At 42.7% G+C, this 27,871-nt stretch overlaps 1 protein-coding gene across 4 annotated transcripts in view; it reads left to right on the forward strand.

The window, feature by feature from the left end:
• The window catches only part of WDR49 (WD repeat domain 49), a 217,065-nt gene that overhangs the window by 53,514 nt on the left and 135,680 nt on the right, over positions 1-27,871 (forward strand). For 3 of the 4 annotated variants that reach the window (XM_077488031.1, XM_077488033.1, XM_077488032.1), the window contains 2 exons: positions 12,413-12,561; positions 16,747-16,980. In XM_077488031.1, the coding sequence (XP_077344157.1) occupies positions 12,413-12,561; positions 16,747-16,980 (383 nt within the window). The remainder of the gene's footprint in view (positions 1-12,412; positions 12,562-16,746; positions 16,981-27,871) is intronic. The other variant, XM_077488034.1, reaches the window with a different exon arrangement.

Raw genomic sequence — 27,871 nt, forward strand, 5'->3', positions numbered from 1 at the left:
CTTTACCTTGTACCCTCTTTCACCCTCCTTCTAATACACAATTCACCCAGTGGTATCTTTAGTTATTACTTTAGCTATTGGATAATACTTTATCTTTTGTTCTAATTGTGCTATATGGTTACAACACTACTGCTATCTATCTGTACCAATGTATGTATACATACCACTGTTGACTACATTTATAATCTTATGTTAATTGTAAACCTGACTTTATTCTTAATAAAACCTTTGATTGTGAAAAAAAAAAAAAAAAAAAAAGAACCCTCTACGCAGTTTAAACCCTCTACGCAGTTTAAGGTTAAACTGCTTCTTTTCCAATTTAAGTGAATGGCTATGTGTCTTTTTAAATTCCCTGAATATTTTTTTCCTTATGCTAGGGTCACCAGTACGGTATTTTTACATTGATATGATATCCCCTCTCAAGGGAGAGAATTCGTTCGATGCTTGTAGTCTTTCCCCATAGCCGAGGTCCTCCATTCCCTTAAGTAGCTTTGTTGCCCTTCACTGGACTCTCTCTAGTTCCAGCACATCCCTTTTGAGGACTGGTGTCCAGAACTGGACAGCATACTTAAAATGCGGCCAAACCAGATTATTGAAGAGTGGGAGAAATATTGTTTTATTTCTGGAGTGAATGCCCTTCATAATGGATGCCGATTCTCTGTTGGCTTTGCTTGCATCAGCTTGGCATTGTATACCATTGCTGAGCCTCTCATCGGCAAAGACCCCCAGGTCCTTTTCCATCCTAGATTCCCCCAGGGGTTCTCCCCCTAGCGAGTAACTTATTTTTTAGTATTTTTGACAGCCAAACGCAGTACTTTACATTTTTCAACATTAAACCCCTTTTGCCATGTAGTTGCCCACCCCATTGTTTTGTTTAGGTTTTCTTGCAGGGTTTCTACATCCTTCATAGAAGTTATTGCCCTGCTTAACCTTGTATTGTCTGCAAAAAATTAGATTGAGCTGTGTATACCATCCCCTAGATCGTTTATGAATAAATTAAACTGGATTGGTCCCAGGACAGATCCCTGGGGGGCCCTACTTTCCACACCAGACCATTTTGAGTACTTGCCATTTATCACCACCCTTTGTACTCACCCCTGTAACCAGTTTTCAATACAGGTACCTGGATACTCACCTACATACCTTAGTTTGTAGAGCAAACGTTTGTGGGGAACTGTATCAGATGCCTGAATGCGGAATCCAGATACTCCATGTCTACGGGCCATCCTTTATCTAGATGGCAGCTCACTTCTTCCTAGAAGTTTAATAGATTGGGCTGGCAAGGATGAGTCTACACAAATCCATGCTAATTATTGCTAATGATACTGTTTTCATTACTAAAATCTTGTATATAGTCCCTTATTCCCTCCAATACCTTGCAGACTATTGATGTTAGACTAACTGGCCTGTAGTTACCAGGGATATATCTTGGCCCTTTTTTAAATATTGGTACCACATTGGCTTTTCTCTAATCAGCTGGTACCATTCCAATCAATAAACTGTCCATAAAATTAGTAACAATGGTCTGGCTATCACCTGAATGAGTTTCTTAAGGACCCTCAGGTGTAAGCCATCTGGTCCCAGTGACCTATTTATGTTAAGTAATGATATGTTATGTCTATTTCTGATTCTGCCTTCTGTTAGCCATGAGGGTGCTTTCATATAGTGGTAAAAAACGCCGTAAAAAACGCTGCGAATCGCGGTAAAAAACACTGCAAATCGTGGTAAAAAACGCTGCAAATCGCTGTAAAAAACGCTGCAAAAAACGCTTGAAAACGCTACGCTCAGGTGTGAATGCAGCCTTACTCTCTCAGCGTCTCAGCATTTCCCCTTCACGCTCTCTGTCCACACTCCTCTGCCCTTTAGTGACCTTTTTTTTTTACTAGAAGCCGGCAAAGCATTGCACCTGCGATCATATTCTGAGGGTAGTATTGGGGGCATTAGTGGTAGGTTGACCAAAGCACATAAACTCAAGGTAAGTATAGTAGCAAGTCCTAGTTGCAATCTTGGAACACCCAATAAGAGGATAATATGCGACCGGTCTAAACTACGTGGCATGTTCACCAATGCCAGGAGCCTGATGGACAAGATGGGTGAGATAGAGTTACTGTTGTACCAGGAGGATTTGGATTTTGTGGGAATTTCAGAGACCTGGTTCAACAACTTTCTTCATTGGCTGGCAAACATTCAAGGGTATACCCTTTATCGCTAGGATAGTGAGGGTAAAAAAGGGGGAGGGGTATGCCTATATATGAAGAATAATGTACAAGTGAATGTGAGAGATGACATCACTAAGAGAGCTAGGGAGGAGGTGGAATCCTTATGGTAGAGCTCCAAAGGGATGAAGCTAAGAGGAAAATAATACTGGGGGTATGCTATAGGCCCCCTAACCTGAGGGAGGAAGGGGAGACAGATCTCCTATCACAATTTGGATTAGCAGCAAGGATGGAAAGTGTTATCAAATGGGGGATTTTAACTATCCAGACATAAACAGTGCGGAGGGAACCACGCATTCATCTATGGCTCGCCAGTTCCTAAATGTCTTGCAGGACAATATTATGGGTCAGATGGTAGACACACCAACTAGAAATGAAGCGTTGCTGGATCTACTGATTACCAACAATACAGACCTGATCACGGATATTGAAACATGGGGCAATTTAGGTAACAGTGATCACAGGTCAATTGGCTTCAGTATAAATCACACAAATAGGAAACATAAGGGGTATACAAAGACACTGAATTTCAAAAGAGACAATTTCCCTAAACTACGAACCTTGCTAGAAGGCATAACTTGGGATAAAATCTTAGGAACAAAGAACACGGAGGATAGATGTAGATGTAATTAAGGGCATTTGCCAATGCATCCCATTGGGTAATACATTTAAAAGAGCGAACAAAAAGAGCGAACATAAGTCCTGGATGGCTTAACTCCAATGTAAAAATGCATATAAAAGCAAAGGAGAAGGCCTTCAAAAAATACAAGGTTGAGGGATCATCCTCAGCATTCAGACTTTATAAAGAATGCAACAAGAAATGTAAGGATGCAATAAGGACGGCTAAGATAGAACATGAAAGACACATAGGGGAGGAGAGCAAAAAAAATCCCAAGAAATTCTTTAAGTATGTAAACAGTAAAAAAGGGAGGACAGACCCTATTGGCCCCATAAAAATGAGGAAGGACATCTGGTTACAAAGGATGAGGTATTGATTTTTTTCTTCTCCTCAGTCTTCACAAGGGAATCGGGGGGCTTCAGTAACCAAAACTGCTGTGTTTATCCTCACATATATGACTTATCACAGGAAGTACCTCCATGGTCAACAGAGGACAGAATTAAAATTAGACTTGGGAAACTTAACATTTAAAAATCACCGGGACCAGTTGGCTTGCATTCAAGGGTACTTAGGGAACTCAGTCAAGTAATTGCCAGACCATTGTACCTAATTTTTACTGACAGTCTACTGACTGGAATGGTACCAGCTGATTGGAGAAAAATGTAGCACCAATATTTAAAAAGGGCCCAAAACACATCCCCAGAAATTAAAGACCAGTTAGCCTAACATCAATAGTATGTAAACTCTTGAAAAGGATGATAAGGGACTATATACAAGTTTTTAGTAATAAGAACGATATCATTAGCAGTAATCAGCATGAATTCATGAAGAATCATTCTTGCCAAACCAAACTATTAACCTTCTATGAGGAGGTGAGTTGCCATCTAGATAAAGGAAGGCTCGTAGACGTGGTGTATCTGGGTTTGGCAAAAGCATTTGACACAGTTCCCCATAAACATTTACTGTACAAAATAAGGTCCATTGGCATGGACCACAGGGAACTCAGAATGGTCAGGGGTGGGTAATAGGGTACCCCAGAGTTCTGTGCTGGGACCAATCCTATTTAATTTGTTCAAAAACGACCTGGAGGATGGGGTAAACAGTTTAATCTCTGTGTTTGCAGACAATACTAAGCTAAGCAGGGCAATATCTTCTCCGCAGGATGTGGAAACCTTGCAAAAAGTTTTTAAATATATGGCAAATGAGGTTCAATGTAGAAAAATGTAAAATAATGCATTTGGGTGGCAAAAATATGAATACGATCTATACACTGGGGGAGAACCTCTGGGGGAATCTAAGATGGAAAAGGACCTTGGGGTCCTAGTAGATGACAGGCTCAGCAATGGCATGCAATGCCAAGCTGCTACTAACAAAGCAAACAGAATATTAGCATGCTTTAAAAAGGGGATCAACTCCAAAGATAAAACAATAATTCTCCCGATCTACAAGACTGTGGTCCGTATACACCTAGAGTATGCTGTCCAGTTCTGGGCACCAGTTCTCAGAAAGGATGTACTGGAAATGGAGCAAGTACAAAGAAGGGCAAAAAAGCCAATAAAGGGTCTGGAGGATGTTAGTTATGAGGAAAGGTTGCGAGCACTGAACTTATTCTCTCTGGAGAAGAGACGCTTGAGAGGGGATATGATTTCAATATACAAATACCATACTGGTATTCCCTATTGTGACCCCACAATAGGCATGCAACTTTTTTGCAGAAGGGAGTTTAACAAGACTCGTGGCCACTCATTAAAATTAGAAGAAAGGAGGTCTAACCTTAAACTAGGCAGCGGGTTCTTTACTGTAAGAGCAGCAAGGATGTGGAATTCCCTTCCACAGTCGGTGGTCTCAGCGGGGGGCATTGATAGTTTCAAGAAACTATTAGATAAGCATCTGAACAACCACAACATACAGGGATATACAATGTAATAGTGACATATAATCACACACATAGGTTGGATTGTGTCTTTTTTCAACCTCATCTACTATGTAACTCCCATGTTGCAGTGCTTCCAAAGCGTTGCCCATTCATTCCAATGGACAGGGCGTTTTGGGAGGGCTAAATACAGCGTTCTCAAACCACCCCAAAGATGCTGCTTGCAGGATTTTTCGGAACATCACGCAAGCGCACCACCCCAGTGTGAAAAGTCCCAATTGAATGGGAGGAGGTTTTCAGGCACTAAGCAGAGGCTATTTCTAGCGCTAAAGCATCTGAAAACTGCCCCAGTGTGAAAGGGGTCTTAGTTACAACTTACAGCTTACACAATGAGGAGGAGTCTCTTGCCTTATCTATGTGATGACACTGAGTGACTAAGCAGTTAATCATTTTACACAAGTGCTGCCACCTGAAAGGAAAGGAGAAAGTCCTGTGCCCCCCCCCCCTCCTTTCCTCCATGCTTCTGGCTGCTGAACAGAGCACTGGGGTAGTGTAGGTAAGACTACAAGACGATTTTCTGCTCTTGGTAGGGGGTTACCTAGGTATGGATTCTCCATGAAGCTGAAGAGTTTAAAAGTCAGTGTCCAGGAGTCAGAGACTGATAACTTTTTTCTGACTCTTCTTACGCAGGTATTTTATTGTAAGACATGTTACATTGTGGGAACATTTTGAATATTTAAAAATGGCATAATTTACATCCTTCTTTATTGGTGACACCACCTGGATTCCTTCCTCTTTACACAAAATACACCCAGTAGACTTTAATGAGAACTGTCTTCTAGATGTATGAAGTTTACAATAACTTAATGAAATTTGTTAGAAGAACAAATTGTATGAGCTATGACACAGTTCTCAGATTGTTGCCATAGCAACAACATCTTATTTCTAACACATCATATACGTTCTACCCCAGGCAACTCTGTGATGTGAATTTTAGCTTAGATGTAACTATTATGATTAGCATGTAGGTGTGCTTGACATTTCTATTCAGCTATATACATAAACCACAGCACAGTTTAGGTATGATTTTGGTAAAAGCATTATGCAGAAAAGCAGTTGATAAGACTAATGACCACATACGTAGCAAAGATAGAAATAAAGGTGGATGACAGAAGTCAGAAACACAGCAGAGAGCTGGAAAAATATACTGACATCTCTCACATTTTCCTGTAATTACATTTGTGATGTAATGAAATTCAAACACTATGTTATTAAAAAATGTTCTTTTTTTATTTTAAAATTAGATTTAAATTGATGAATAGTTTATAGAAAAGTGATTTCAGAAAAAAAGACCAAGTGGTCCATTGAGTCTACTCCATTTATTTATTTTTAACTTTTTTTTATCTGAGCATAGATCTTTGTTTGTCCTTATGATGTTTAAATCCACTTACTGTTGACTGACTCACAATCTCTGCCAGAGTCTATTCCAAGCATCGACTATTTCAGGGTTCCTCCAGAGGTTCCTAGGGGTTCCTTGAGCAATGAACAATTTCTGCCTCTTTGATAAGTTCCCACTGATACCGTTGATCTTTTTAGCTATTTATAAGTGGGTAATTGTTCCCAGTTACCACAAGTCTGAGTATCACACTAATGTATCCTGAGTTGTAGATACAGCAATTTTTAGCAGGGGTTCCTTGAGACTAGACAGTTATTTTTTAAGGGTTCCTCTGTGTTGAAAAGGTTGAGAAAGGCTGGACTATTCTATTGGTAAAATAACACTTTTTAAGTTTGATTTTGAACTTTTCTCCTGCTAGTTTGATATCATGTCCCTGTGTTCTTGACCTTGGCTTTATATTGAAAATACTGCCTTCCCCTTTCCTTTCTTTCCGCCAGAATGTACATAATAAGTTCTTGAAGACTTTGATATTTTTTTTCCCCTTTTCTGGACTCATTTTATCTTATCAATATCTTATTGTAAGTGAGGTCTGCAGAACTGGACATAGTATTCTAAGTGAGGTCTAACTAAAGATCTATATAGGACAGGGGTGTACCTAGAGCATTTTGCACCCAGGGTGGATCCTATATCTGGCACCCCCCCCCAATATGGAACCCTTCCTCACTGATATTGCCTGTGTGCACTCAGCCCTTCATACCTGTATGCACTCAGCCTCCTGACACCTGTACACACTCAGCTGCCCCTCCTGACACCTGTACACACTCAGTGGCCCCCCAGCCCCCCCACACACACATCTGTAAACACACACATAGAGCTCTGCCCCCCCTGCACACAAACAGCCTCCTCCCTTCACTTGTACACACAGCCCCCACTTGTAAGGTGGTCTTCCTTGTCCCAGGTCTGGATTCCACATGGCGAATGAGGGTCAGCATGGCGTCAGAAGCTGGCGCTTCTTCCACAGACATCCCTGCTATTGCAACTGGCTCACCTGCTAAAACTCCAGTGCACTGATGGATTTGCCCTTCCAAGGTGAGAGGCTATTTGGAGCTTCGCTGGATGACATTATTAAAAATGTTAGCGGTGGGAAGAGCACGTTGCTTCCACAGTCCAGGAAGGGTAAGGAGCCACGCCGTAGGCAACGGTCCTCTTTTTCCACTCAGAAACAGCTTTTTCGCCACCCTCCCGGGTCAGCAGGTAAGTGTTCCCAGTCTGACAAGGCGCCTGCTGAAGAACAAAAGCGTCCCTGGTTTTGCAAGACAAACAAGTCTGCAAGCAAAAATGTTACCGCATGAAGGTTTGCCCCCGCCCAACTCTTGGGTGGGGGGTTGCCTTCGGGAGTTTGCAGCTCGGTGGACCTCTCTACTGTGCGACCAATGGGTTTGCAAACTGGTTTCATTGGGATACAAGATAGTTTTTTCTTGTCCACCAAACAGATTTTTTCCCTCCAACCTACCTCTATTTCCAGCTCATCAGGAAGCCCTGTTCCGGGCAGTACAGGACCTGCTACTGCGCGGGGTGATAGTACCTGTACCGACGCTGGAAATGTTTCAGGGATTCTACTCCAATCTGTAGTCCCCAAAAAGGAAGGGGTACGTCCAATCCTGGACTTGAAGGCCCTGAACAGCTTTGTGAAAGTCCAAAGATTCAGGATGGAATCAGTTCGCTCCGTGGTCGCTGCACTCCATCAGGGGGACTTCCTGGTGTCCCTGGATATCCAGGAAGCATACTTACATGTACCCATATGCCTCAGGTATCAGAGGTTTCTGCGATTTGCAGTCGGGGAAGAACACTACCAGTTTGTGGCTCTCCCTTTTGATCTGGCATCAGCACCCGAGTCTTTACCAAAGTGTTTGCTGCAATTCTGGCACTGTTAAGGCAACGTGGGATTGCAATCGTGAGTTACCTAGACGACCTCCTTCTGAGCCTCAGAATTAAGGGAGGATGTAGTGATCACCATGCAGACTCTCTGGGAGTTTGGTTGGGTGCTGAACCTAAAGAAGTTGGTGTTAGTGCCGACTTAACGCCTGGAGTACCTGGGCTTACTGTTGGACTCCACAGAAGCGAGAGTTTTTCTCCGGTCAGACAAGCTGCAGACTCTTCAAGCTGTGGTGTGGTTATTGGTGAACCGCAGGTGGTCGCCGCTGCGCTTCTGCTTGTGAGTTCTGGGCCTCATGGTAGCCAGTTTCAAAGCGGTACCATATGCTAAATTTCACACTCGAGTACTACAAAAGGAGATTTTGTCAAAATGGGACAATTCTCAGTTATCCCTGGATTGTCAGCTAGTCCGGGATTCCCTTCTCTGGTGGCTGAGGTCTCTGACCCTTCAGTCCAAGAGATTGTTCCTTCCTCTCCATTGGACGGTGATCACAACGGACACCAGCCTGACCGGTTGGGGGGGGAGTTCTGGGAGTACAGTCGGCCCAGGGCCTTTGGTCGCGGGAAGAATCCCAACTGACGATCAATGTGCTCGAGCTTTGTGTGATCAGGCTGGCCTCTCCACATGGTCAAGGAGGCTACAAGGGCATCCAATCAGGATCCAGTCGGACAACGCCATGGCGGTGGCATACGTCAACCATCAAGGAGGAAGAAGGAGCTCAGCTGCAGCACGGTAGGTCGCTCACATCCTCCAGTGGGCAGAGCGACACCTGTCGGCCATATACATTCTGGGCGTAGAAAACTGTCAGGCGGACTACCTAAGTTGTCAGATGCTGGACCCAGGGGAATGGTCGTTGCATCTGGATGTATTCCGGCTATTTTCCTAAGGTGAGGTACACTAGATGTGGACCTCCTGGCCTCTCGGCTCAATTGAAAGGTGCAGAGGTTTGTGTCCAGGACAAGAGACCCCTGGTCAGACGCGTTGGTGGCTCCATATGGGCATTATCAGCTGATTTATGCCTTCCCCCCACTCAAACATCTACCACGTCTGCTGCGCAGAGTGGAGGCCAAGGGGATGCCAGTAATTCTGATTGCCCCAGATTGGCCTCGGCGTCCTTGGTACCTTAAAGGGGCGGGTGCCCCCTTTTCTTGTCACGGCTCATTCCACCAGGGCAATTGGAACCTCCTGGGCTTTCCGACATCAAGCGTCTGTCTCCCAGGTGTGTAAGGCGGTGACTTGGTTGTCCGTTCACACTTTCACTAAATTCTACAAAGTTGACATAAGCGCATCTTCAGATGCTTTTGTTGTGGGTGAAGTTATGTTTTGTTGTTTCCACCCTTCATTTTTTGACACTGCTTGGGGATGTCCCTAAGGTCAAGAATTAAAGGAGCTATGTCCGTCAATGAACAAAAGAGAAAATGGGATTTTTGTACTCACCGTAAAATCCTTCTCTCTGAAGTTCATTGAAGGATACAGCACCCACCCCTCCTATTTATGTTTGTACTGCTTTTTGATGAACTGAGCTGCAGGAAGCAGGGGGAGGGGTTATAGCCAGAGGGACCGGACCCCTGGGCGGTGCTGTGCAGTCTTACATGTTCTGCCTAGTCCTCTCCTGAAGGTGGCGTGATAACCCTAAGGTCAAGAATTAAAGGAGATGTGTCCGTCAATTAAATTCAGAGAAAAGGATTTTACGGTGATTACAAAAATCCAATTTTTAGCCCTGATCTAGATTATATCCATTGCTCATGACTCTGATCTATCCTAAGATCACTACCTCCTACATATCAAACTATTTGAGCACTCGTGCCCTTTGAGAAACTTTGTGAAGAAACTGTCCCTATTAGACATGCATTATCACAATCATATTACATGTTAATTTCTGGAGAACATCAATAAGAACCTAATTTCTTAATTAAGTGGGAGAAAGATCTACACAAAATATTCTCCCAAACCCAAAAAGACAAAATTCTCTTTTTTGCTCAAAAAAGCATTATTAGATAATAATTATCAAGAAATGGGTATAAAATACTTGCAAGATGGTATGGAACTATTTACATTAAATCAATCCCTAGGTGTCCCCTATATGCCGGGGATGCTTCAAAATGAAGGGATCTCTCCTACATATTTTCTGGGACTGCCCAGTGTTTGCCGACTTCTGGTCTGGTGTCAAGACTTCCATTAAACATTTGACAGGCTGGTTTCTTCAGAATACGCCAGCCGTCTACCTTTTGCACAATATGCAAATATCATTCAAATGTTATAAAAGCTCGCAGGCTTGCATACCTGCTCTCTGTAAAAAAAACAGACCCACCAATCTTAGCACATTGGCATGCAAGAGTTTCTGAAATTCAATGAATGGAACAACTTATGGCATTTATTAAGAACAAATCTCACAAACATTTTAAAACTTGGACATCCTGGTTACTGTATAGGAACTCACTCTAAATCTGACAACTTTGATAAGAAGCTTTGCCACAGCTGGAAGAGGACTTTTTCTCCTCTCACCCCTCTTTTTTTTAATTTCTCCCTTTCTTCTCATTCCTTTTCATGCCCTACTCTTAGTTACTGCTAATTATGCGGGACTAGTCTAAAATACAGATCGAGAAACTTATTGAACCTTTGCTTACTATTTAGTGATTCTGCTCTAAATAACATCATATTTCCTTGATATAAAATTGTTATGTTTAATCACATGAATAAGTATTTATTGTACCAATTAACCGAAACTTGTAATTTAGTTGATGTCAATTTGACCTGTTTTTATTCTTATATGTCTTATTTAAAAAATGGCATTGCCAGGCTATTATAACAATTAAAGCACATGTTAAGTGTGACATTTTTGGTAGAACAGCCAAGTATCTTTCACCAAATTACAGTGTATCCCTTATTTTGAGATGCCCAGGAAGCATAGTCAGTTGTCAGACAGCAGAAGCATCTTGAGGGAGATAAAGAAACATCTGGAATACAGAGAAGGGATGAATGCACCTCGCTCCACTGGTGTGATCTGGCAGCATGAACAAGAGAATGGGAGGGCTCTGGTTCCAGTGGTTGCTATGTGCCTTTCCTCCAGGAAGTTCTGAATCAGGCTTCTTTCAGTACTGGTTACATGTCAAAAAGCCTAGGCACTTAGTCATGTGAACACTAATAAAGAGGACAATAAGAGATTACATTGAGTGGTCCTTGCCTACAGATGACAACTTACGTTGGATTTCAGTCAAGCACCAGAGAAGTACTTCCATTACACTTACTCATTACTGTTTTATCCACTTTGGCAAGACTGTAAAACATTTAGTTTTTTTTCCCATTAAAGTAAAGGTTCACTTTAAGTACCACAGTTTGAGAATTTATTCTGTGGATGAGGCTGAAATTGGCACATATGAAATCTACTATATCTGTGTTGAGTTTCTAAGTTAAATTGCCCATGAACCGCTACTACTAAACAAATAATTTGTTGAACAGTGTGTGGTCACTCACTCCAATACCTGACTGTATTATGTAACAATATTATTTTAATTCTGTGGAACGTAAAGGTCTTTGATTTTGCCTTGACATGAGCATACTATACAGTACATTACAAAAAGCTGTGTTCACATATTATTGAAGTCTCAGAGACTATTTCCACAGAAGAAGTTTGGCCACATTTTATTTTCTATTAAAATTCATGGGAATGTTATCGTCCAGTTACAGTACTTTGTGCCAAGTATAGTATAGTAAGTATAGTAAGATAATGCTGTGAAAACACACTGAGACACCTAGCGTATAACGTTGTTTTCAATCGAAAAAAAAAATGCAGTCCCCACTATTAAAGATCCCATGCTTGGGATAAATTAATAAAAATAAATATGTCCCCAGTCTCAGCCGCCACAGGCAACTGGGGTCTCCACTGATAACTGAAAACCAGAGTTGTTTCCAATCATGTGATCATCAAGTCAGCCATGAGAAGCGAATGTCGCTACTGGATGCAATACAGACAATTAATTAATCAGTATGCCTTTGGATTCTGGGCACAAAACAGGAAATTCAAACAAGAATGAAGACAGCGTGCAAACTGCAAACACTTGCCATATCCCAGTAGCCAGGCAAGATATAAAAAATTCAGAGAACATTTGATGTTTTGATTGTATTCTTTCTTTACTTTTCTGCCCTAGTAAATAAGACCATGAGCTAGCATAATACCACCAATAATACCATAGTTATCAGTGACATGAATGATATTCACTAAATTCATTCTTAAAATAGGAGAATATATTAACAGTCATGGATATATTTACAAAACAAAATGACTAAATATACATATCACTTCAATGAATGGTTAAAGAAAAACAAAAAAACATTTTAGTCTTAATTTTGTTATGTTTTTTTTTCCTGACAGCAACTGCTGGAATTGATAATAAAATTTGTTTGTGGAATCCGTATGTCATCTCCAAACCCAATGGGATTCTACAAGGCAATATGGCCAGTGTGTTGACCGTCAAATTCATCTCCAGTCGCAAGCAGCTTTTCAGTTTCTCTAAAGATAAGGTAAGCTTATCCTTAGACTAATAGGATCCTGGTGTTGGTTTTTACTCTTTTAATTGCTCTGCAGACCCAATGCAACAGTTCTGAAAGTTTCTTAAAGGGGTTGTGTCAGGCTTAAAGCACAATTTACACATGTTTTATTGATAATAGGTTCATCAGATGCCTGGAGCTAATAAGGAGAATATGGGATCTCTGTGTGGCGCTCTGCCATAGGCTGGATACATTTTGTTTTTGGCTCTGTTGTACCTATTTGAGCAGCAAGTTCAGGTCTGGTCAGGTCTCCCTAAACCTGGGGGTTGATTGCTTCTGTCTGCCCATTAGGTGTGGCTAGGGAGAATATAAATGTTTAGGAGGGCCTGTTCAGATCTCTTTCTTCTCTGAGGTGGTTTTTTACCCTATGAGGCAGCCTCTGTTATTGAAGATCTGGGGCTGTTAGGCCTCAGCATATGCTTGGCTGAGGGCCTGAAGGAGCCTAGGTAAATTAAAATTTGTTGAAGGACACTACCTTAGGAAGGTGGGCTAGAAATGGTCCTTTTCACTGAATGCCCCGGGAAGCTGGTTGGAGAGTTGTCTCAAGACATTGTGAATAGGATCTTTTGCCTAGAGTTTCAGGTGTGCCTGTGCTTTGAGAGTTAGATGCCAGCAGTTGCTACAAGGACTGTGACTGCTCTTACAGAGTCTCAGACTAGCTGGCTGTCCGCTCTACCTCCAGAAATACTTAACACTGCTATTGAAGGACTAAATACTGTTGGAACATAACTTTGCTTGGGAATCTGTCCTCTATGCCCGAGTGTGTTTTGGAGTATCCTGCCCCCTCATCCCTCTACCCACCAGAGTTCAACTACTGCAACATATCCTCAAATAAAAACCCTAGACTGAGCTTTTGTTGGTGTGCTCTGTAACTGATACCTGGGCCTGACAGCTTCTGAACAGGTAAGGGAGATCTGGGTTATTTCCAGCGCCCCTTTTTCGGGGGTGAGCGCTGCAACTGGATAAACATAAACTTTAAAGTGGTTGTAAACCCTTACAAACCACTTTGACCTACAGGTAAGCCTAGATTACCTGTAGGTCCATGAAATATCTCCTAAACCTACACGGTTTAGGAGATATTTGCAAAAAGACAGGCATGCGCCGTAGACAGCAGCTCGCAGGTGCACTGAGCATGCCGCTGCTAACGGCGATATGCCGTTAGTGGTGGCTCCCGTGTGCATGCGCAGGAGTGACGTCATTGCTGCTCAGGCGCTGTGAGTGGCCGGAGCATCGATACCCAGAAGAAGATGGACGCTTCGTGCTACAGGGGACAGTGGTGACATCGCTGGCTCCTGTGTCAGGTAAGTGACACATAATGGGCTACTATGCAATGCATAGTAGCCCATTATGCTTTACCTTTGCAGGGAGACAAATAGGAAGTAAACCCATCAGGGTTTACTTCCTCTTTAAGTAGCTTTTTTTCCTTAGCATATCATGCAGATTGCTGAAATACTGCCATTGAGCTCTAAACACAGAATGAACAGGATTTATGTATTCTAACCTTAAAATAGCTCACTGCTGTCCTCTATGCCTCTCCCATCCACAGAGAGCATCTGTGGATTTTCCCTTCAATCTGTGTCTCATTGTAATGTTTTTTTCCTCCTAGCAAGATATGCAGGCTGTCAAACCAATGACTGCCAAATAGGAGTAAAGAGATATGCTAATGGAATAAAATCAGGCACTAATGAGTGATATACACATCTTTTCCGATAATGGTAGCAGTCTCCTTAGAGTGTTTTTATAATTTGCTAGCACAGTCATTTTAAGGAGGATGAACTGTTCTTGTCTTCTTTGACCATTAATCATAATTTTTCTTTCATTTTCCCATAATGCACTAGATGCATGGAAGAGGATTTTATTTTTGCTTTGGTCAGCTAGAATCGCTTTTTTTTTTACAAACGCCCACATCCATCATGAAAAACATTTAATTATGAATGTAGTTCTCTAAAATATCTATCTATCTATCTATCTATCTATCTATCTATCTATCTATCTATCTATCTATCTATCTATCTATCTATCTATCTTTATATGGATTGACTCCTTCAAAACATAACAAAGTCCAATGAATAGATATTTTGTTTTTAAAATAGATGTATGTCTCTGCCCCCTCCTAGATAAAATCTCACAATGCACCAACTGTTCATATTTTCTTCGAGGCCCCTATATAGAAGTGTGCAGCACATAAGAACAGTGGCTCAAAAAAGTAGGGCTCACATTTAAGTGATATTTGCATGTCATGCTCACCTCAAGCTAAATTATTTTAATATAAAACTATCATATCTAAACATGCATTAGACAAAGGTGGTCAGCTTATGTTCTTCTCCTTTCTATAGGCTAAATATGCTATCCTATCCTAATATTTCACTAACTGCTGTCCTAAACAAAATTGTTACTTTTCAGTAAAACCCCTTCACGATTGGATTAAGTATTGTATCCCATGGTTAGATTTATTTTTTCAAAATCTCTTAAGATACTCTTACGTTTCCCTATATCAAAAAAGGTTCTCCTTCCTAGACAAATCTTCAGAAGATGTTAGAAAAAAGCAGGGCACACATCAGAGAGGCAATAATAAATGAACCCTGGCTAAAAAATGTACTTCAAAATATTATAAATATTAAACTACTTTGCTTTCAACATTACATTTGGAAACTTAATGCTGGATTTATTATCCCAAATATCAACAATTTAAAACTCGCCTTTGCATCTTTTATGGTCTTACCCTGTATTTATTAACCTTTGGTGTGAGGTCATTTTGTGTATGACTCATATTACAGGTATCCCACAGAATGCCAAAGTCAACCTTAAAATTTTTTCAAATTTTGCCAAGTCTTTGTACTAATTTGACACAACAGAATTGATCAAATCTGAACATTTATGCCTTCTGTCAGCAACAAAATGTATTCTTAGAAACTAGTTATAGTCCCGCAGGAGTACCATTGGTGGTGTTCAACAAACTCTACCTAAACTTAAGTTATTCAATTGCATTTAAACAGAGAAGAAAGGGATTGGAACACCTGTTAGATTTTTATTGCTGTCTGTGTCCCCATTAGGGATATTCCCCCTCTCTATTTGTCCTGTTTATCCTCATCATTAAAAGGGAAGATAAAAATCCCAAATTTTGGGTTGTCCTCAGAACAGTAGTAGAGGGGAAATATTCCAATGGGGACACTAGACCTGGTGACCCTGGAGACAACCAGGAAATCTCTTAATTTGGAGTGATTTCCTTTCACTTCCTGTTTTGGCTATGGCACAGGAAGTGAAGGGAAATCTCCCCAATGGGACACAGATGGGAAAAAAAAAAATGGACAAAGGTTATAACCCTCTTACTCTATCCAAACTGAAAAAAACTTTAAAATTCCCCAAAACCAAGACACTTGACTCCCTTGCCTTCAGAAAACCATGCCTGCTTCTCAGTTTTATTCTCTACTTTTAGTCTTCCAAAACACAGCACAAGTTCAGAGGATCCCTGCCCAACCCATGTCCCCAATGGTTTTCCTGTATGTATTGTATGTTCCAATAATGTTTTCACTGTATCCTGTTCTCAGAACTATATTGCATACCTCTACAACATTGTCAACATTACCCATTTCCCAAACGTTTCATATATAAAACATTTTCTAGTGCACGGCTGTAAAACTGGGGGCCCTCCAGCTGTTGTGGAACTACAAATCCCATGAGGCATTGTTAGGCTAACAGTTACAATCATGACTCCCACAGGCAGAGGCATGATGTGACTTGTAGTTTCGCAACAGCTGGAGGGCCGCCAGATTGACAACCCCGATCTAGTGTATAGCCAAATATATTTTTTATTTTACTTTTCTTTCTCCCTTATTGCTACACATTTTTATTACACTCCTTTCTTTCCATCATTTGTAAATTGGTAATTCCAATTCATCATTATCTTTAATTTAACCTTTCAAAAATATTGCAAAAAACTGTCATACTGTCTTTTCTTTTATCATTCTTCATTATAACTGTTTAAATAAACATATATAGTAGAAAACTATTATGTCACAACTTAATTCTTGCTTTATTATCATTGGGTATAAATGAATCCTTTTATTTCTGCAGCACATTTACTATAGAGGATACATAAGATACAGTAATAGCCTCGAAAAGACAATATTACCAGCTGTATTGTGAATCCTTTTGCAGGTGTTGAGGATATGGGATGTTCATCATCAAGTGTGCATACAGCGTTTAGCTGGGATCTTCCCCAAAACTCTGGAATTTCAATTAACCTTCTATTTCTATGAGCCCCACGGACGTCTCTTTTTGTCATTCAACAATCAGTTGGCAGTTCTAGAAATGAAGAGTGAGGCTAGCAAAAGAGTGACAAGCCACGAGAAACCAGTAACGTGCGTGCTGTACAATTCGACTTTTAAACAGGTAAGCTTTAAATGCAAGTCACAGATTTGTGTAATACAGTCAGGTGTGTGTGTCATGGAGGAGGAATGTAATGAGAGCAGATGCTGAATAATACAGACAGATTCAGTTATAGAATTCGCTCAGATCAATAGCACATCATTGGTTTAGTTGGTGGAACCTGACCTCTATAGCACAGTCATCATTATTACCCGCTGTGCTACTGATTGGGATCATCAAGCTCATTATATCCACATATCTTACTGTACTATTATTTCAGACGGTTAAATGCTAGAACATTCCTGAACAGGGAAGATTGCAAAAAAATGTACCTCTGTGAAGCTGAATTTTGATGAATGCAATTATACAATAACAAAAGCAATTAAAATGATTGTAGATGCAATGAACACATGCATTTGACTTTTTATCAGCTTCCTCTAATCCCATACACAGCCTGAGAGAGAGGGTCCAAAACCAAATAAGACTGTACCAATATGCACAATGCTGTCAAACACTGTAAGCATGCCTACAGGAGGAGAAAGCAGAGTTATGACTCATGAGATCACTGCTGCTCCTTCACTGTCCAATCAGCAGCCTGCCCTCTGGACCAAGTGACAGTCCAGGACTGGCGCAGAAGTCCAGGATCTGGATGCTAAGGATGCCTGGATTAAAAGAACAGCTGATCTAACTGGAAATCTTTTGGCAGATATGACAGTTCACATTTCAGTATTTTGATCGTATTTTTTATGCATTCCTTATAGCACAAAAAAAACTAAATTTAGTAAGTTTTGGCTTACTGATCCTAAACCACTTGGCTTCTGGGGCAATTTTTTGCACAAATGTTAAAATCTTAATTTCTTGCAAGAAATTAGTGTACCCCTCCTCCCCCCCCCCCCCCCCCCCCGCACACACAAAAGTGGAGACCCTGGAGAATAAAATGGTGGTATTTGTAATTTTTTATGTTGCACAATATTTGCGCAGTTATTTATCAAATGCATATTTTCAGGAAAAAAATAAACTAAAATGAATTTTAGTGCAAACAAACACAATATCATACCCAGTTTTTTGTAAAATATAAAAGATTGGATTGTGTCAAGTGAATAGATACCAAACATGTCAAGGCTTACAATTATGCACACCTGTGGAATGGCAAATACCGATGGTACACAAAATTCTCCATAGACGACACTTTAAAAGCCTTTACAGGTTATCAGTTTAGTGGTAACCATGAACTATGAGCCTAGAATTATTGCTCTCACTCTGACAATACCCCACAATATCTCACAAGTGTGTCACAATAGATGTTTACCTATACATGTTCTCCCTACACTGAGCTTTTTATATGAGGTTTGTGCAGGGGTACGGGGGTGCTTTAATTCGTTTACAATTATTTTTATTTATTTTCTACAATGTTTTTATTTTGTTTTGTATCTTTATTGATATCTTAAGGAGACTGACAAGCTATGCAATAGCATGGGTATCTGACAAGTACTCTTTATGTTGATATCAAGAGCCGCCAAATCGCTTTTATTGAAAAGCCCTTCACTGACTCTTAAAGCCAGCGTGATTTAACCGCTTGTCTACCATCACATTTATAAACGTATCTTGGTATACAAGTAGTTAAGTCTGATGGCTGCATTCGTTTTTGTTTTTTTAGGCTTCTTTGCTTTATTATCACCTGTTGATCCTGCCAGTAAGTCTGTTATTTTTTTTACTTCCTTTAACAGACCAAGTTGTTAGCAAAAGTGACAGTTGGTGGAAATAAACCATTTAACACTAACATGGGTGCATACAATAGTCAATTGATCTCTTATAGTGCAACGCTGTTCAACCTGTGAATCATTTAATTCATAAATTAATAAAAATAAAACAACCCTTACAATACTATCATATATGTGTAAATGATTCAACAGTGAATTCACAATCAGTCCATATATATATAAAAAAGTTGATATTCATGTGTTGTAAAACTTCAATATTGATATAACGCCAGTTCATATGTGACATTAAGTATTAACATACTGTCAGGGCTGGGCTCAACCCTTCCCTCTCTGAGCTGGCCGATGAGCTGTCGGCTAATTGCCAGCTCCCATCTCTCCACAGTGACTCACCTGTTGATATCCTGCTCGTCAGTCCTGCCTACTTAAGCCATCCAGTCCAGATGATTTCTGCCTTCACCTTGGTCACATCTCGAGACGCTCGCCTGTGTTCTTGTTAAAGACTTGCTTGTCTGATATTCCTTCTGGCTCCAGATCCTGCTTGCTGTTCTATTTCGCTGTTCTCTGGCTCCCTAACATTTTGGCTTGTCTAACTATCCATTCTGGTTCCTGAACTCTGGCTATGTTTTGACTACGTTTACTCTGTTTAACTTTTTATATTATTATTAAACAATTACTAGTAAAAAAAAAAAAAAAAAAAAATTCCATAAATCTATCCCCTATTTTGTAGACCCTATAACTTTTGCTCAAACCAATCAGTATACATTTTGCAATTTTTTACCAAAAATATGTAGAAGAATACACATCGGCCTAAACTGCTGAAGAAATGTATATATTTTTTTCATTTGGGATATTTATTATAGCAAAAAGTACAAAATATTGTTTTTTACAAAATTGTCGCGTTTTTTTGTTTATAGTAAAAAAATAAAAAACGTGGAGGTGATCAAATAACACCAAAAGAAAGCTCTATTTGTGGGGGAAAAAAAGACATACATTTTGTTTGGGTAAAACATTGCACGACCGTGCAATTGTCAGTTGAAGCGACACTGTGCTGTATCGCAAAAAATTGCCTGGCCAGGAAGGGGGCAAATCCTTACGGGGCTGAAATGGTTAACTTAGAAAGATCTTCTTTATATTGCTTGACTGGATTGGATGCCAGTAGTACATAAGTGTTAGTATCCCCTAATAGTCACTCCATTGCTCCCTTATAGTACGATCTAGACTAGGGATGAGCTTCGTGTTCGAGTCGAACGCATGTTCGACTCGAACATCGGTCGTTCGTGCGTTCGCCGAATTCCGAACGTTTGGGCCGTTCGCGGCAAAATTCGTGTGGCCCACAATGCACTGCGATGGCGCAATGCATTGCTGTCTCACGATTGGCCAAGCATGCACTGTGACCCCGCATGCTTGGCCAATCGCAGCGCCAGTAGCGAGGAGAGCAATGGTTGGCCACAGGCATCCTGCCTGTGGCCAATCATAGCTCAGACTGTGTAGTGCACGCCCCACACTATATAAAGCTGCCTTTCAGGCGGCCTCGTGTAGTGTTTGTTAGCATCTGAAGCAGTGGGTGTTCTGTGTACCTTCAACACAGTTACACACCAATCGTTTTTGGCTGATTTACTATTTTGCTCTTGTGTAGTGGTTACTGTCTGTGCCCTGACCGCAGTATACACCACTATATTCACCTCACCTATATAGCTAGTGATCTAGCTTTAATAATAGAGCTTGCAGTCAGTAGTGTTAGTGCGTGCTGTCTGCGTGCTCTGTACCCAGTACATACCACTATATCCACCTACAAAGCTGTTCTCTATTTGAGCCCGATTGTCATTTGCTGGAGTTATTGGAAGTTGTGTGTGCCTCCAGCACAGCACAGTATACATCTGTATATACCCCTTTAACTCTGCTGTTTTCTTGTTATTGTCTGCGTGCCCTGACCGCAGTATACACCGTGATATTCACCTCACCTATATAGCTAGTGGTCCATCTTTAACAATAGAGCTTGCAGTCAGCAGTGTCACTCAGGAGATAGTGCGTGCTGTGTGCCTGCTCTGTACCCAGTACATACCGCTATTATCCACCTACATAGCTGTTCTCTATTTGGGCCCGATTGACATCTGCTGGAGTTATTGGAAGTTGTGTGTGCTTCCAGCACAGCACAGTATACATCTGTATATACCCCTTTAACTCTGCTGTTTTCTTGTTATTGTCTGCGTGCCCTGACCGCAGTATACACCGTGATATTCACCTCACCTATATAGCTAGTGGTCCATCTTTAACAATAGAGCTTGCAGTCAGCAGTGTCACTCAGGAGATAGTGCGTGCTGTGTGCCTGCTCTGTACCCAGTACATACCGCTATTATCCACCTACATAGCTGTTCTCTATTTGGGCCCGATTGGCATCTGCTGGAGTTATTGAAAGTTGTGTGTGCTTCCAGCACAGCACAGTATACATCTGTATATACCCCTTTAACTCTGCTGTTTTCTGGTTATTGTCTGCGTGCCCTGACCGCAGTATACACCGTGATATTCACCTCACCTATATAGCTAGTGGTCCATCTTTAACAATAGAGCTTGCAGTCAGTAGTGTCACTCAGGAGATAGTGCGTGCTGTGTGCCTGCTCTGTACCCAGTACATACCGCTATTATCCACCTACATAGCTGTTCTCTATTTGGGCCCGATTGGCATCTGCTGGAGTTATTGGAAGTTGTGTGTGCTTCCAGCACAGCACAGTATACATCTGTATATACCCCTTTAACTCTGCTGTTCTATAAAAAAGGCATCTGCAGGAGTTAGTGGGTGTTGTGTGCCTCCAGCACAATATAAACTACCCAACTACTGTTTTACCCAACTCCCTTCAGGCCATTACCATGTCTGGAAGGCCAGCAAGGAGAGGCAGACAGGCGCGAGCCGATAAAAGAGGGCAAGCAGGCTCTGTGTCTAGAGACAACAGTGCTGGTCGTGGACGCAGTGCATTGTCATCAGCATGTGGCCATGGGACATGCTTGTCCTTCTTTTCTGCAGCTGGACATGTTGAACCGCAACATGCCAACGACTTGGTAGAGTGGATGACCAAGCCCTCTTCATCCTCCTCATCCTCTCTCACCCAGTCTCAGGGTAGTAGAAAAGCAGCTGCCAACACATCGTCGTCCCTCCTCTCAATGTCATCATCAGTGACTCCTTCCCTAGACCCACCACGTCCTCCTGAGGAGTCTCCTGAACTCTTTGAGCACAGTGTTGGGTACATGCTCCAGGAGGATGCCCAGTGTTTGGTGGGCTCTGATGATGACACTCAGCTAGAGGAAGGCAGTAGCGTGAGCACAGAGAGAGGGGATGCTCAAGAAGGACAGCAATCTGGCAGTCATGTTCCACAAGCTGCAGCATACTGCCAGGTTTGCTACAGCGATGAAGAGGGAGGGGATGATGAGGGCACTGACTCCACGTGGGTGCCTGGAAGGAGGGAGGAGGAGGAGGAGGAGGAGGAGGCACATGTCCAACGAGGCAGGATGCCCTCCGGGGGCCAGCTTAGGGGCAGCACACCGACTGAATCACACCGCAGAGCTCCGCCTGCGCAGAGCGCTTCCTCTGCGCAGAGCGCTTCCTCTGCGCGTTATTCTAAAAGTTCTTTGGTGTGGGCCTTTTTTGAGACGAGTGCATCAGATCGCACCGCTGCTATTTGCAACATATGTCTCAAGCGTATCTCACGTGGCCAAAACATCAGCCGCTTGGGCACCACATGCTTGACCAGACATATGTTGACCTGCCATGCAGCTCGTTGGCAAGCATACCTCAAAGACCCACACCAAAGAACAAAGCGGACCTCTCCTTGCTCCTCATCAGCTGGCATCTCCAACCCCACTAGACCTTCAGTCCTCTCTGAAACCTGCTCTGAGAGGAATGAAGGTGTAGAATTAGGTGTGTCACAGCCAAGTGCTTCCGGGAACTCTGCTAGTGGTACATCCACGTCCGATTATAGCAGACAAATGTCCCTGCCCCAGCTGCTGGACCGGCGGAAGAAATTTACTCCCAGCCATCCACATGCCCAGCGGTTGAATGCTAGCTTGGCTAAATTGCTAGCACTTCAACTGCTGCCTTTTCAGTTGGTAGACTCGGCCCCCTTCCGTGAGTTTGTACAATGTGCGGTTCCTCAGTGGCAGGTCCCCAAACGCCACTTTTTCTCACGGAAGGCAATTCCGGCTCTCTACCGGCATGTGGAAGGCAATGTCCTTGCCTCGCTGGACAGGGCGGTCAGCGGTAAGGTGCATATTACCGCTGACTCATGGTCCAGCAGGCATGGACAGGGACGTTACCTGTCTTTCACGGCCCATTGGGTCACTCTTCTGGCTGCTGGGAAGGATGCAGGACAAGGTGCAGTAGTATTGGAGGTTGTTCCGCCACCACGCCTCCAAAATGCTACTATTGGTTGTGACACACCTCTCTCCTCCACCCCCTCCTCTTCTTCTTCCTCCATGGCCTCTTCCAGTGCTCTGTCCTCAGAACCAGCGGTGCTCCGTAGGCGTTGCAGGGGCTACGCAAGTACCTAGGCAAAACGATGCCATGCCGTGCTTGCGCTGGTTTGTTTGGGGGACAGGAGCCACACTGGAGCGGATGTTTTGTCAGCTCTGCAGGGGCAGGCCGAGAGGTGGTTGACGCCACGCCAGCTTAAGCCAGGAATGGTGGTTTGCGACAATGGCACCAACCTCCTCTCCGCCCTCCGACAGGGACAACTGACCCATGTGCCCTGTGTAGCTCACGTCCTTAACCTGGTGGTGCAGCGGTTCTTGGGCAGGTACCCCGGCTTACAGGATGTCCTGAAACAGGCCAGGAGAGTCTGTGTGCATTTCCGCCGATCATTTAATGCCTGTGCTCGGCTGGCTGAGCTCCAAAAGGAGTTGAACCTGCCCAAGAACCGCCTTATATGTGACATGCCCACCAGATGGAACTCAACATTGGCCATGCTGCAGCGGCTGCACACGCAGCAGAGGGCCATCAATGAGTACCTGTGCGACTACGGCACCAGGACAGGGTCAGGAGAGCTTGGTTTTTTCTCACCACGCCAGTGGGGCATGATCAGGGATGCATGCACTGTCCTGTCACCGTTTGAGGAGGCCACAAGGATGGTGTGCAGTGACAGTGCATGCATCAGTGACACTATACCTCTTGTCCACCTCTTGGAGCATACGCTGCGTGGAATAATGGACAGGGCACTTGAGGCAGAACAGAGGCAGGAAGAGGAGGACTTCCTTGCCTCTCAAGGCCCCCTTTATCCAGACAGTGTTCCTGCTGTGCCACCCATCACACAGGAAGAGGGTGAGGAGGAGGAAGAGGAGGAGGAGGATGATTGTGTCAGCATGGAGGTGGAGGCTGGCACTCAGCATCAGCAGCAGCAGTCTTATAGGGATGATTTACAGTCCCAAGAAACACGTGGACTTGTACGTGGCTGGGAGGAGGTAGCTGCGGATCATGTTGTCCTTAGTGACCCAGAGGACACTCCGGACCGAATGCCTCAGCTAACCTACGCTGCATGGCCTCCCTGATCCTGCAAAGCCTGCGGAAGGATCCTCGTATTCTTCGGATCAAGGAGAGGGACCATTACTGGCTGGCCACTCTCCTTGATCCACGGTACAAGGGTAAGGTTGCCGACCTTATCTTGCCATCGCAGAGGGAGCAGAGGATGAGACATCTCCGGGAGGCCTTGCAGAAAGCTCTGTGCAACGCGTTCCCAGAGACTGGGAGGTCACAAACTCCTGGTCCTGGACAACGTGTTGCTGAGGCATCAGTCAGAAGGAGCGGTGGAGAAGGTGGCCGTCTGACTGATGCTTTCAGACAATTTTTTAGTCCGCAGCCCCAAGGTATGATTGGTTCCAGCACCCATCGCCAGCGTCTAATTTACATGGTGCAGGAATACCTAGGGGCAAGGTCAGACTTGGACACCTTTCCCACTGAAAATCCTCTGGCTTACTGGGTCTTGAGGATGGATCACTGGCCAGAGCTTGCACAGTATGCAATTGAGCTACTGGCCTGTCCTGCATCCAGCGTTCTTTCGGAACGCACCTTCAGTGCTGCTGGTGGCTTTGTTACCAATCACAGGGTGCGCCTGTCCACCGAATCAGTTGATCGACTGACCTTCATCAAGATGAATCAGTCTTGGATCACCCACAGCTACCAAGCACCTGAAGCTGATGTAACCGAATAATTTTTTTTGAAATACCACATCCCTTCAAGACTGCCTATGCTGATGCTGAGTGACTGTCCTGTTATGTTGATTGTCTATCCTCTTCCTCCTCCGCTGATATGTTGGAAGAACATTTTTGGTTCTGGGTGATGCCAGCAGCCCAATTTTTCTGCCCCTGTTTAACAGGGGCGTTTAAGTACAATTTTTGATGCAATGCTTTGCAGCAGGGCTAATTCCTGCAAAAAAACTAGAGTGTATGGCAGAGGTTGCAGTGTGATGGCACCAGTGCCTAAGGCCCAATTTTTCTGCCCCTGTTTAACAGGGGCGTTTAAGTACAATTTTTGATGCAATGCTTTGCAGCAGGGCTAATTCCTGCAAAAAAACTAGAGTGTATGGCAGAGGTTGCAGTGTGATGGCACCAGTGCCTAAGGCCCAATTTTTCTGCCCCTGTTTAACAGGGGCGTTTAAGTACAATTTTTGATGCAATGCTTTGCAGCAGGGCTAATTCCTGCAAAAAAACTAGAGTGTATGGCAGAGGTTGCAGTGTGATGGCACCAGTGCCTAAGGCCCAATTTTTCTGCCCCTGTTTAACAGGGGCGTTTAAGTACAATTTTTGATGCAATGCTTTGCAGCAGGGCTAATTCCTGCAATAAAACTATAGTGTATGGCAGAGGTTGCAGTGTGATGGCACCAGTGCCTAAGGCCCAATTTTTCTGCCCCTGTTTAACAGGGACATGTAATTACAATTCTTGATATAATATTTCACAGGAGGGCCCCTTCCTGTGCCCACCCAGAGTAACTGTGAGGACTTATAGTGTTGTGGCACCAGCACCACAACCACCAAAGGTCAATTTTTCTACCACTGTTCAACAATGGCATGTAATTACAATTCTTGATATAATCGTTCACAGTAGGGCGCTCCAGCGCCCACCAAGAGTCACTTTGAGGGCTTACAATGTTGTTGCAAAACCAACACCTTGTTCCGCCATTTCTGCAGAGCATATAGGGCAGGCTCCTACTTTCAAACATCCAACTTACAAACATCTCCTACTTGCAAACGGAAGGAGACAACAGCAAGTGAGATGAAAAAAGATGGACGACAAAACAAATTATACAGGGGTGATAACCCTTCCTATGTTTTCCAAAAAGCTTAAAAATATTTTTTTTGACTGGAGCTACACTTTAAAAATGTACCAGTTGAAAATTACAAACAGATTCAACTTAACACAACAAACCTACACAGTCCCAGTCTTGTTTGCACCGCCTGTATACTGCTGTTCTGAGTATATAGGGCCTGGGGGCCACACGCATTTCCTTTTTTTAATATGGGTACAGGGTTCCCCTTAATATGCGTACAAGACCCAAATAGGCTGGTAATGGGCAGGGAGGGCTACCCATGCCATTTTTCTGAATGATTTTCAACCATATTGCAGGAACCAGATATAACATTAAAACCGCAAGCAGTTTTAAATGGTGTTATTTCCGCTTAATGTCATTTTGTGCAGGGACTGTTCTAAACACGGGAAACACGTGGCACTTCACAGGCATACTACAGACACCCACCAGGCACCATATTTAAAGGAATATTTCACTTTTTTTTTTTCACTTTAATCGTCATTAAAATCAGTACTCCCACCAAAACGGTAGTTTTTAAAACTTTTTTTTGCAGTGACCCATGTCCCCTGAGGCAGGAGGCAGGTCGCCAAACCCTTTTTAGGACACTATCTTGCATATTAGCCGTTAAAATTAGCACTTTCCAATTCGAACGTTCGAGTCCCATAGACTTCAATGGGGTTCTAACGTTCGTACCGAACGCGGGGGTCGTTCGCAAGTTCTGGTGCGAACCGAACCGGGGGGTGTTCGGCTCATCCCTAATCTAGACATGCAAACAATCCCCCCCCCCCCCCTTTGTCTGCTGGTCTAATAACCACCTCTTTCTTATCCACCAGGAGACTGAATACCTCTCCTGATGTATTCTGGATCATGTCTTTTCCTGATCTTTAATTGTTCCAAATCATTCACAACCATATTTTTAAAAACTTCAGTGAATTTATTATCAGAGGAAGGGGTGTTAAAACTGACAAGTTTTTCTGAGTTGTCCTCCCTGTAGTGTTAGAAAGAAAATACTTTTTTATATCCAACTTCCTCATATATTTCTGGATATTAGCATAGGTTTCAAATGTATTACGGTTCTTAGTAGGGGTGAATTTTAATCCTTTATATAATACTTTAATTTCATTGCTGTTCAGGGGGACTTCACTAATGTTAAAGATACCTTCCCCTATTGGTATTTTCTTTTTTTGGAGCCTCCTTCCTGCTCTCCTACCCCTCCATCTTTTCTTTCTGCTCAAAATATGTTTCCATTGTGTACTTCCCCCTGTTCCCCCTCCTTGAGGGAACTTTCCTGTCCTAAAAAATCAACCCTATCTGACTCATTATGACCATTATGACCAATATTTTATTTTCTTTATAATCGCTCGTATCTCTCAGGAACCTCTTGCTCTTTTTATCCTTAACTTCTTTTTCCCATTTCTCAAGTCTAATGTTGAAAAATGAGAAAAAGAAGTTAAGGATAAAAAGAGGAATAAGGTAGAAAATATCATTAAGAAAAATTGGAATATACTATTGAGGGATAAGGATTTAGGGTGTGTTCTCCCCTCCTAGCCCACTTTTGAATAAAAAAAAAAGGCACCAAGGTTAAGAAACATCCTAGCCCCTGGAGTTTTGGATCCTCCCTGTAGGAATATTGACACCTTTCTTAACAAGCTTTTATGCATGTGGAAGGTGCTTAGCATGTAAAACCACTAAAGGAAGTAATGTTAAAAAGAGGAAGGATTTTATAACTACAGCCACAGGAATTGTTCATAAAATTAAAATTTTTTATTACCTGTTCATCTGAGAGGGTGGTTTATGTTTTAGAGTGTCCGTGCAAGTTGCAGTATGTGGGTCGGACCTCTAGACCCTGCCCGTAAGAGTATAGGAACCCGAAAGGTTTGAAGTTTTGGGGAATAGAAAAGGTCAGCC

The sequence above is a fragment of the Lithobates pipiens genome, unplaced genomic scaffold, assembly GCF_037356315.1.
Source record: "Lithobates pipiens isolate NorthernLeopardFrog02 unplaced genomic scaffold, aLitPip1_a1.2 Scaffold_18, whole genome shotgun sequence".
NCBI lineage: Eukaryota > Metazoa > Chordata > Amphibia > Anura > Ranidae > Lithobates > Lithobates pipiens.